The sequence below is a fragment of the Onychostoma macrolepis genome, chromosome 14 (assembly GCF_012432095.1).
Source record: "Onychostoma macrolepis isolate SWU-2019 chromosome 14, ASM1243209v1, whole genome shotgun sequence".
Classification (NCBI taxonomy): Eukaryota; Metazoa; Chordata; class Actinopteri; order Cypriniformes; family Cyprinidae; genus Onychostoma; species Onychostoma macrolepis.
The window spans coordinates 28,969,682-28,981,293 of record NC_081168.1 but is presented as its reverse complement, the minus strand read 5'-3'; the positions used below and the strand labels follow the sequence as shown (position 1 = coordinate 28,981,293).

The 11,612-nt window shown below is 36.7% G+C and overlaps 1 protein-coding gene across 3 annotated transcripts; it reads right to left on the bottom strand.

Moving 5' to 3' along the window:
* Positions 1 to 1,888: 1,888 nt before the first annotated feature.
* On the bottom strand, positions 1,889 to 11,348 carry nsdhl (NAD(P) dependent steroid dehydrogenase-like). Of its 3 annotated transcripts, none has more exons than XM_058798790.1 (8): positions 11,241 to 11,348; positions 10,977 to 11,026; positions 10,436 to 10,597; positions 10,197 to 10,343; positions 9,528 to 9,656; positions 9,227 to 9,369; positions 4,968 to 5,070; positions 1,889 to 2,746 (listed from the first exon to the last, which is right to left on the bottom strand). In XM_058798790.1, exons 2-8 carry the CDS (start codon positions 10,995 to 10,997, stop codon positions 2,414 to 2,416), a joined length of 1,038 nt encoding a protein of 345 aa, XP_058654773.1. In that variant the 5' UTR covers positions 10,998 to 11,026; positions 11,241 to 11,348; the 3' UTR covers positions 1,889 to 2,413. The 3 variants fall into 3 exon arrangements, with proteins under 3 accessions (XP_058654773.1, XP_058654774.1, XP_058654772.1); XM_058798791.1 differs by having other exon boundaries at positions 11,164 to 11,256; XM_058798789.1 differs by lacking the exon at positions 11,241 to 11,348 and having other exon boundaries at positions 10,977 to 11,153.
* Positions 11,349 to 11,612: the final 264 nt, after the last annotated feature.

The window sequence follows — 11,612 nt, the reverse complement described above, 5'->3', positions numbered from 1 at the left end:
TAAATATTATAATGCTATAATTTTTTTAAAGAGACAGCTTTTTTGACCAGCTTGACATTTTTAAAGCAAATTTCTAATTTATTAATAATTCCAATTTGAAATCAGACATTTGTCATAAAATGTGTATTCATGTCACTGTATTTATGAGCATGCACTTATAATATAATAATGAATAGACCTAGATAAAAAAAAGCATATTTTATTTTCGTTTGAAAGCTTTGATAGAACCGATAGACATGACAGAGTTACACCGAATCAAAAACTCACACGCTGTAGACTTTCAAAAACAATGCCTGCCTAGTGCCTACTAACTGCTTACATAAACTTGTCAATGATAACTGTGTTCACTGGAGGTGAACGGCTGAGTCAGTGTTTTGTAAATGGAGATTGTGGGACTGTCTAAAGCGAGTGGGGTGTGTACAGTCTCTAGGATACTCACTAACCCAACGACCATCAGACGCACTCACACCCCTGTGAACATGCGAGAAAGCTAACAGGCCTGATGTGGTTTCACCAGGGGTTACACCTACTGCTACGGGACAGGAACAGGTTTGACGACTGTGAGTCACAGTGATAGCAATTCATATCTGTGAGAGGAGAATCTGAGCTATCTGAACAACACCCCCACCTCCCATCCAACGCCTGCTGGAGGAATTGCAAAAATGCAACATTTGTGAAACATTGCTGTCATATGTCTTTTGTGCAAGATAAAGTGCATCACTAATGGACGGCTAGCTTGAAATAATAATAGTTAAAATTCATATGCAGTGGTTAGATATTGTAGAGGAGGTGGAAGTGGAGATTGTAGTCATCCAATAATTACTCTAACGGATACAAGATGGATCATACGTCATTATGATTACGTTCTTTATAATAACATTTGTAAATTGGAATTTTGTTAACAGTCTTACAAATACTTAATGCAGTAACTGATAGCAAGGTAACGTTAATTGTACTGCAAAAAAATAAATATCATCCTTCCTTTTCCCTTATAGAATATCCTGTGAAAATTCTGTCATCATTTACTCACACTCATGTTATTCCAAAGCCATAAAACATTTATTCATCTTCAGATATTCTCTCCTCATTTCATCCATTGAAAATCTGCACATCTCATATTTCAACACATCACAACGTTAAAGTATAAAAGGCATGGTCAGTGTAATACATATGAATCCATATTCATATGGATTATGTGTACAATGTCTTTTTATGGCATTAATGTTTTGGTGGAATGGAATATTTCTTATGGTTTTTGATGAAAACATGAGGGCTGAGATTAAATGAAAACATAATTTTTATATTTGGGTAAATTATCCCTTAAATGACACCATTATAGTTGAAGTCAAAAGTTTACATACACCTTGCAGAATAATTTTCCCAAAATAAGAGGGATCATACAAAATGCATGTTATTGTTCATTTAATACTGACCTGAATAAGATATTTCACATAAAAGATGTCTACATATAGTCCACAAGAGAAAATAGTTGAATTTATAAAAAATGACCTCGTTCAAAAGTTTACATCCCCTTGATTCTTAATACTGTGTTGTTAGCCGAATGATCCACAGCTGTGTTTTTAGTTTAGTGATAGTTGTTCATGAGTCCCTTGTTTGTCCTGAACAGTTAAACTGCCTGCTGTTCTTCAGAAAAATCCTTCAGCTCCCACAGATTCTTTGGTTTTTCCAGCATTTTTGTGTATTTGAAACCTTTCCAACAACGACTGTATGATTTTGAGATTCATCTTTTCACACTGAGGGACTCGTATGCCACTATTACAGAAGATTCAAACGCTCCAGAAGGAAAAACCATGCATTAAGGGGAGTGAAAACTTTTGAACAGAATGAATATATTTTCTCATTTAGTAGTACTGCCCTTCAGAAGCTACAGATGATACACACGTTTCCCAGAAATCAAAACAAGTTAAATTTACCCTGATCTTCAAATTCAAGAAGTTTGTACAATCCCTCTTATTTTGGTGAAATAATTCAGGTGTATGTAAACTTTTGACTTCAACTGTATGTGCAAAAGGTCACATTAAATAAGTAAAACTGGAGGCGAATTCCATTTCATTTCAAGTATCCAGAAAAAGGAACATGACACGATTAGAAACTTGATTTGAAATTTATACTGCAAAGTTCAGAAAAACTAATAGCTGTTACATAAACTCTGAATTCTTTTGGACCAAAACAGAAAGCTGCAAATGTCCATATTTGCCATCTGAATTCAACAACACTGTTGAACTACATGACGTTACATCCTGGTAAAAAGATGCATTTAGAATGGGAATGATTAAGTGCATTGTTAATATTGCCTAGTAAACACTGGTAATCCAGCGGATACATGCAAGGCTCATATTGCAGTTCAGCAAACAGTAATCTATGTCAATCGCTCTCCAGCTTCACTGTGGCGTTACTTTCCCTTCCGCAGGTGTGGGTAGCTCTCCACAGTGCGCACTATTGCCTCTCGTAAAGGCACCAGGGGCTGGTAACCCATGTCCTTTTTGGCCCGAGCGCAGCTGTAGTAGTGGTGGGTGCCAGCCAGAGCTACTCTCATGGGGGTGAAGGTGGGTTTGATCCGGATCAGTGGCCGCAGCAGCACAGCGATCAGCCACAGCAGCAGGGCTATCCCATAGACCAGTGTGTAGGGCAGGTGGTATCGCGGAGCACTGTAGCCCAGACCCACCAGAATCTGAGACATGAAGTCCCAGAAACGCACCGGCTCATCGTTGGTTATGTGGTAAGCCTGTAAATATGAGAACACTGAAAGTGAAACTTTTGCTTCAGCTTGGTTTAAATCATTGGCCTCAAACTCAATTCCTGGAGGGCCACAGCTTTGCACAGTTTAGCTCCAACCCTAATCAAACGCACCTGATCCAGCTAATCAAGGTCTTAAGGATCATTAGAAACTTCCAAGCAGGTGTGATTTGGAGCTGGTTGGAGCTAAACTCTGCAAGAGCTGTGGGTTTAAACGGCTGTAAAAGCGAAATTAAACTGTGTATTAAAGAAATTAAAGTGAAATCTTATTATTTACAAATTGTAATCAGTTACTGATTCCACATTACATCACAAAAACATTTTAGGTCATATAATAAGACTATTTTTTTAGATTACTTTTGACCTACCTTGTTTATCACATTGATTTAATTTCAACGTTTTTGTTCACATAATGTGTGTGTGTACCGTATATATAAACGCACACACGTACAGTATATATTTTGAAAATATTTACTTGTATATATTCATAGAATTTATATTATATAAAAATATTTAATATATAAACATAACACTTTTTTCTTAAATATATACATGCGTGTGTGTGTGTATTTATATATACATAAATATAAACAGTACACTCATATATTATGTAAACAAAAACTTTTATTTTGGATGCGATTAATCGTTTGACAGCACTAATTTAAATATAATAATCTTGTACCATATTGATATAAACATACAAATATTAAGAAAATATATTTCATTCACTGTTATTAACAACAAGAAGTGCATTAAGCATTAAATTATGTCAATGTATCCCAAACTGGGGGATGTGAAGGAACTGCAGGGGATTTGAGTTTAAATAAAAAGCTAATAATTAATTAAAATCATAGAAATGTTACATTAAAATCAATCATTTTAAAAATCTAAATAAAACATGTACTAAAAAAATGAAATATTTACCTGCATGTCATGTGACCATTAACAACATCAGAGAACCATGAACATGCAAATGTGATATTATTATTAAAATATTTATTTTAAAATCTCAGAGGTACTTCAAGTAAATATATTATGTGTTATCAGATGACAAAAAAAAGTTTGTGAATGTGCATTTTAATGTCTGAAAGACAAAAGCCTTCCAAAGACAGAAATACATGGTTAAATAACCTACAGAGTGATAATTCAAATATAAATTAACATGTTCATCAATAGTTGATGCAATGTTGAAACACTTCTTAAACCTGAAATGATTTTTGTAAATCCAGTATTCAAATCCTGCAGACTTTGAGTGTATATAAGCAGTAGGCTATTTTAGAAATGAACATTTAAAAGATGAATTAGTGAGAACCAATAATAATGCATTGCTATTGTGTTAATAATATGTAATCATGTAATCCATAAAGTCATTATGAGTATTATTAAAATGTAATTTAATCTAATTACAAGTACTTATTTTTTGGAATCTGATTATGTATCCAGATTACATGTAATCAGTTACTACGCAGCCCTGCTTATTGGTAGTGGCAAAAGGTTCAATAAAAGTTCGACAGTACCAATAGAAATAAATTTGCCACAAATAAATAGCTTATGTGATGTCTGTAACATTTAAACATTTTCAAACAGAGAAAGTGTTGCTATGTCATGGTTGCTGGTAAGGTTTGCGGAAGCATTTTTTTGGTAATGTTCAGTTAACCATTACTTAATGGGTTTAACACCTGAGGTTTGTGGATACTGACACAGTTTTGGCTGGCTTAGATGAAAGAAAAAAAAACAACAACACTAACCCAACTGTGCCAAGCTCCTATTGGCCATATGACATCTTACAATAACTAATAGTGTCAAGCAGCTTTAGAATTTTTAACATCACACTAAAACAGTTTTTTATTATTATTATTATAATTGTTTTCTAGAGCAGTTTTCAATTTACTCATTTTCCAAGACTGAATAATTACATGACGAGACTCAAGGTCTCTAAGGATGTGCTGAAAATCTGTATAAAATCTGCATAGAAAACGCTTTTTAGACTATTGCTGCATTTAATGAATGACTGCAAACCCCTATGAGAGATTTGAGAGTGTTTGTTATTAACGCGTTTCCCTGGAAATGGAAAACCAAAACTTGATGCATCATTCATGTGGGTTGTTTACACATTACACACACACACGTGGGATCTTACAAATGCAAGTCTAGAAACATCTCTCACTCATTCAGTTTCTCACATACTCTTTCACACACACATTCCATACCTGACCGCAGAGCGGAGAATCAGCCTTAAGGTGTTCGGCTGCTAAAATATGCCCATGAACTACATTCTCCACATAGGTGAAGTCCACAAGATTGGATCCATCTCTAAAGAGCAAATCAGCATTAGACAGCACTTGATTCATTTACTGATTGCAGTACCTTTATCACATCAACATACAGTGGGATCCAAACGTCAAAGACCACACCACAAATTTGAGATTCCATTTCTAAAGCAGGACATACAACAAAAATTAAACAAATATTGACGTAAAAAAACAGATTCCAAACGTTGCTCTAGGTCACTGATCAAATCAAATTGAATTAAATACAGATGGTCAAATTTTCTCGATTTCATTGAAGCACAAGATGCCTTCTGGATCATTCTCAAAACATGCTGCAGAACATGATCATCAGGTTTTGTTCATGCCACCTTGAATGCTGCCATTAAAACAGGGGAGTCCAGTCCTACTCCTGGATGGCCACTTTCCCCAAATCATTTACCTGGAAGTTTCTAGTAATCCTAAAGGCCTTGATTAGCTGGTTGAGGTGTGTTTCACTGGGGCTAGAGCTGAGACGGCCTTCCAAGAGTAGGATTGGACAACTATGCATTGAAGCAAAGAAGGGCTGCTCGAGAAAGAAAAAAAAAAAAAAAAAAGTACTTTTAGTCAAAACATGTTTAAGAGCAAATAAACTAATCTAAGAAATCCTAGAGTATAGTTGTTAATAATCCTTGGACATGTTGAGCGTTTTGGCAGATAACGCCCCTCTGTGGTCAGTTACCAGAGGTGCTCTCCTTTGAGTCACTGCTAGACAGTTTACAAACAGTATTACCAATGAATAATTCAAGGTATGTTTCTTGCAAAAAGGCTGAAAAATTCAATAACTTCAGCTTATAACGCTTTAATTCAACTGTACAAGACACCCGCTCTCTACACTGGTATCAGCAGCAACCACTGAGAAACCCATACGGGCCAAAACAATGAAATTTCCATAACAATATGTGGTCAGATACGGTGCACTGCCAGATTCACATTTTCCAAAACACTGCACACTGTACACAGTACAGAGCATTTCTGTCAAAGAAAGCACACATGCCACCGCCTCGGTCACGCAAGAAACAAGCCCGAGATAGGACACGAGTTTTCTTGCTAAGTGTCTGTTTTTGTCAGTTAGGAACCTAGGCGTACTTTTTGATAGCAATCTTTCCTTCGAAAAACATGTTTCTAGCATTTGTAAAACTGCATTTTTCCATCTTAAAAATATATCTAAATTACGACCTATGCTTTCAATGTCAAATGCAGAAACATTAATTCATGCGTTCATGACCTCGAGGCTAGATTATTGTAATGCTTTATTGGGTGGTTGCTCTGCACGTTTAATAAACAAATTCCAGCTGTTTCAAAATGCAGCAGCTACAGTTCTTACTAGAACCAGGAAGTATGACCATATTAGCCTGGTTCTGTCAACACTGCACTGGCTCCCTGTGAAACATTGTATACATTTTAAGATCTTGCTAATTACCTATAAGGCCCTGAATGGTTTGGCACCTCAGTATTTGAGTGAGCTCTTATCACATTATAGTCCTTCACGTCCGCTGCGATCTCAAAACTCTGGCCATTTGATAATACCTAGAATATCAAAATCAACTGCGGGTGGGAGATCGTTTTCCTGTTTAGCGCCCAAACTCTGGAACAATCTACCTAACACTGTTCGGGTTTATATCTAGATTAAAGACCCATCTCTTTAACCTGACTTACACATAACACACCATCGCATTTCTATATTTCAAATCCGTTAAAGGATTGTTAGGCTGCATAAATTAGGTCAACCGGACCCGGGAACACTTCCCAAAACACCCGATGTACTTGTTACATCGTTAGAAGAATGGCATCTACGCTAATATTAGTCTGTTTCTTTCTTATTCCGAGGTCACTGTAGCTACCCGGATCCAGTCCGTATCCAGATCAGATGGTGGATCAGCACCTAGAGATGACCTCTACAGCCCTGAACGTCAGCGGAGACCAGGACACCTAGATGAGCCCCAGAGACTGATCCCCAGTGAAGACCCTGTCTCCTAGACGGCCATCAGGACAAGACCACAGGAACCAAATGAGTCCTCTGCACAATCTGACTCTGCTGCAGCCTAGATTTAAACTGCAGATTTTGTCTGGCCAGAGGAGAATGACACTATTTCGACAAACTATTTCCCCGTCTAAATACTGTAAATATCAAGCTGCTTTGACACAATTTGCATTGTTAAAACAAAATAATATTGACTTGACTTTTAGACATGTCCACAGTAAACTTTTACAGTTATTCTTTGTTGAATCAAAGGCTGTCAGATTTAGGAACCCAAACACTCAGAAAAAAAAAAAAAAGTGCTATCCAGATGAACTGTGTGGTGTGGATCAATGATCTCGACTGGACTGAACCACGGGGCGAGACTTTCACAAAACAGGGTTGTAGTGGAAGAAAACTGCATCAAATTGCCAACAGAAAATACAACAGTACAAAGGTTCATTACAGAAAATAACAAAAACAACCCATAAAATTAAAATGTGCATATTTTCTGTCAAGCATTATGACAGTATAAACATCATATGAATTACTGTTCGGAATTTTTTTAACAAAAGCACAGAAACAATGTCTGTAGTTGCCTTTCTAATTACGTTTATGTGCTCCCCTTTCTTTCCACAGAAGACACATCTAGCTGATCAAACACTGTACCTATGCTACTGTGATGCTTCAAACACGCTTGGCTCAGAAGTTTCCGATCTATAAAGCCATCACCCGCAGGTGGTCCGGATTCATCGCTAAGACTTAGTTTCAATTGGGATATCCACTTAATACATTTAAAAAAAAAAATCAAATAATTGATATACAGGTTTCACTATTTTCAAATTCAACTCCACAAACCTTACTACTACTACGTAACAATGTGTGTGGGACTAACAGAAACTGATGAATCATCATTTTGACAAGCTTATGGTTTGAACCTATAGAGGGTCAACTGCCTGAAGCTGAACATGAAAATTGCCATTTAATCATTTTTAACCCCGTCTATGAAATCCAGGCTAAAGTCTCAAAATCTAATGATGAGATAAGCATCAAAGTTTGATTTCAACCATTAATTTCACTATGATTTCAATTTTTGACATGGCCTTACTCAGTCAATATTAAAGATATCAAGGTTGCATTTTCACAGAATGTTCTTTATCTTATGACATATGATTTAATGTAGACAGACTTTAGCGGAGTTTTCACAGCCAGGGTCTTATTGTTTTTAAACTAAATATAAAGTTATAGTGTGATAAAATGTTTATTATCATCAGATCATCATCATCTAATAGATTACATTCATTTGGAAAAAAATCACAAGCTTTTCATTGGGTGGGCCACAATTAAAAGCAGGTGCACCCACCCAGGCCCAACTGTAGCTTTGCCACCGGACTGAACACGGACTGGTCTACTTCGCAATATCATCTAGGTAATAATGGTTCAGTTGGCTACTAGTGCAATACTCTTTGGTCTTCTTTTTTTTTTTTTTTGGACTCCGAGAACAATATTCTTTACTGATATTGTCAGTTATGCTACTTCTATGCTTACTAATATTCCCTCCTGGTGGAATGACCTGCCCAACTCAAACCCAGCAGCGGAGTCCTTCGCCATCTTCAAGAAACGGCTAAAAACACACATCTTCCATCTTTATTTGACCCTCTAACTCTAGTAATCTCTATTCTAATTCCATTCTTTAAAAATAAAAACTCGCCCCTTTTACACCTGCACTCTATTCATTTACTAACTTCTTGTTTTCTTTTAAAAAAAAAAAAAAAAAAAGAACAACACTAGCTTCTCTAATCCTTTTGTATTCTATACTGGTTTTCTTTTATTTATTATACAATCAACAAAAAGCAAAAAAGGCCTCTAACACTACCTTGCGCTATTCTTTTTCTATTCTGTCGGTTTACTTTTTATTTATTATATAATTGAAAAAAAAAAAAAGCTACGTGTACTGCATTAAGCTAACTGAGACTTGTTAATCATTGCTCTTTTGCTGATTTTGATTGCTTCCATTGTCCTCATTTGAAAGGTGCTTTGGATAAAAGCATGTGCTAAATGACTAAATGTAATATAACATGGCATTTCATGTCAAAACGACTGCTGATGGTCAAGATGATATAACAGCGTGCCACCTGGTGGATCAAAGGAGTCTCTGCAGCACTGTTTTAGGCCTTTGTAGCAAAATGCCACTGTCACTCACCCGATGATGAACTTCATCTTTCCTCTGCGGGCTGTATCTACCAGGATGGGCACTAACTGAGGGTCCCGGGGGCCAAAGATACCATGAGGGCGAATAGCAACAGTGAGGAAACCCTTGTCTTTACTGCAGGCCTCCAACACCAGCTGGAACAGACATTGTTGATTGTAATGCACATCAACCAGAATTCAAGCAAAATTAACTTGTGGACTATTTAGTTCTTTTGATTCATTTCAGAAGATAGCAGAAGTTCACGAGCAGTGATACGGGGAGATGCAATGCTATTGATATGATTCATACCCACCTTTTCCTGTTGGATTTTAGTCTCTGTATAATAATCAATTGGCTTTTTTGCGTAAGGCAGATCCTCTCTCCCATTCTTGATGTCAGTTCCTTCAAACACCACACTAGCACTGCTGGTTAATATTAATTTCTGTAAAAACATCATGAATATCAACAACATAAAGGAATATTCTGGATTAAATAATACTCTCAATTACCACAGAAAATCATTTTAAATCCCTTGTTGAACAGAGATGAAGCAGAAACCCCCCGATGAAACTGTAACGGTGTTAAATGCATCAAATCAATGTAAGAAAATGCTTTAGCATGACAGAGCTTACAAAACCATTCAAAAATTTTACATTTAATATATATGTATATAAATTTAAAAAGTAGTCTCATGTTCATAACGGTTACATTAATTTGATCAAAAATACAGTAATATTGTGGAGATATTAGTACAATTTATTACCATTACTCCAGTCTTCAGCATCACATTATTCTTCAGAAATCATTCTAATATGCTGATTTGCTGCTCAAGAAACATTTCTGCTTAGTGTCAATGTTGAAAACAGTTATGCTGTGTAACCTTTCGATCAATTTAATCCATCCTTGCATAAACTTTCGAATAGTAGTGTATATTTATTTTTACCATCTGCTGACAAACATGACAGTGATATAAAATACATACCTGTACACCTGCCTCGTGACAGGCCTGTATGACAGTTCGTGTCCCATCAATATTAACCCTCTGAAACAGAGCGCGGTCATCACTGGCTGGAGCAGGTGAAGCACAGTGAAACACTACAGACACTTCTTTCAAAGCCACCAGCAAGGCCTAAACAAGACATCAGGAGAACAGCGGAGAAGGGTGAAGACAGGTAACTGTGTCAGACTGATTCTGCCAGATCAAAACTGAACGATCCCTACCTGTCTGTCACACAAGTCCCCTTGGTGAAACGTCACTCCTGGAAGCTCATAGGCCTGTCTGATATCAAACACATTCACTGTGTATCCTTTGTCCACTAGACGCTCCACGAGGTGCCTGCCCAAAAATCCAGATCCTCCAATGATAGCACAACGCTTGCTGCTCTGCAGAGGTTCACAATATCAAAACAAGCTGAATTTATTGCCATTGTCCCTTTCCTGGCAGAAGAACGTATCTACAAAGCATGCAGAGCTTTTAACACCGATAAACACTGGTAGACATGGGTCAGAAAAATACAAACATCCACAAATGACAATAAAATAGATAATAAATCAAAGTAAATGCAATGTATGATGCGACCAGTGTGCATTGCAGATATATAAATGCACAGTATGAACACAGAAATTAAAAGTGCATTAATTGAAATGTTGTCATAATGTTTTAATATCCTAAATACACAATACTGCGCATGCGCGTCATTCAAATCTGATTGAATCCGTACAGGTGACAGAGAAAAGGTGTTTCAGGTGTAACTATACTCACTGGTCTCACACGAGTTGCCATGTGTGGATCTCTCCGCTCTTTACAGCAATCTACAGATTAATAAACAATATTCATCTGTTTAATCACAGTTCTTCAAAACTATGTGACTATAAACCATTTACTGCACAACATTTTCTAAGATTTTAGTTTTTCCTCTGATTGAACTGCTCACTGAAACCAGACTTACTTTTACGATCTAGTTACGCTCGAAGCACAATATATAAATACTTTTTTACTGTAAACTTTCAGTTAAGCAGCACTCACCTGAACTCACTCTAGCGCTACAGTAATGATCACGAAGGAAACACACAGAGCCATATGGGCAGAGAGCGGAGAACCCTCTGATTGGTCGAGCCAACTATCAGGACTCAACCTGACAAGTGAGACTAGCCAATGAGAGAAGGGCTACGTCAAAGAGCGCCACTGCGCGACCCAATCAGTAAACAAGAACTTCAACATAGTCACATCCCCATGACATCACCAAATACGCCCCTACATGTGATTTTTAGAGTTTATTATTTGGGATATTATAGGAAAATGTAAGGTACACCTTTATGAGATATACAAATAACAAAACATAAATAACAACATAATGTTAAATTTGTCAATTTCGTGCAAAATGATTGGTTGAATTCT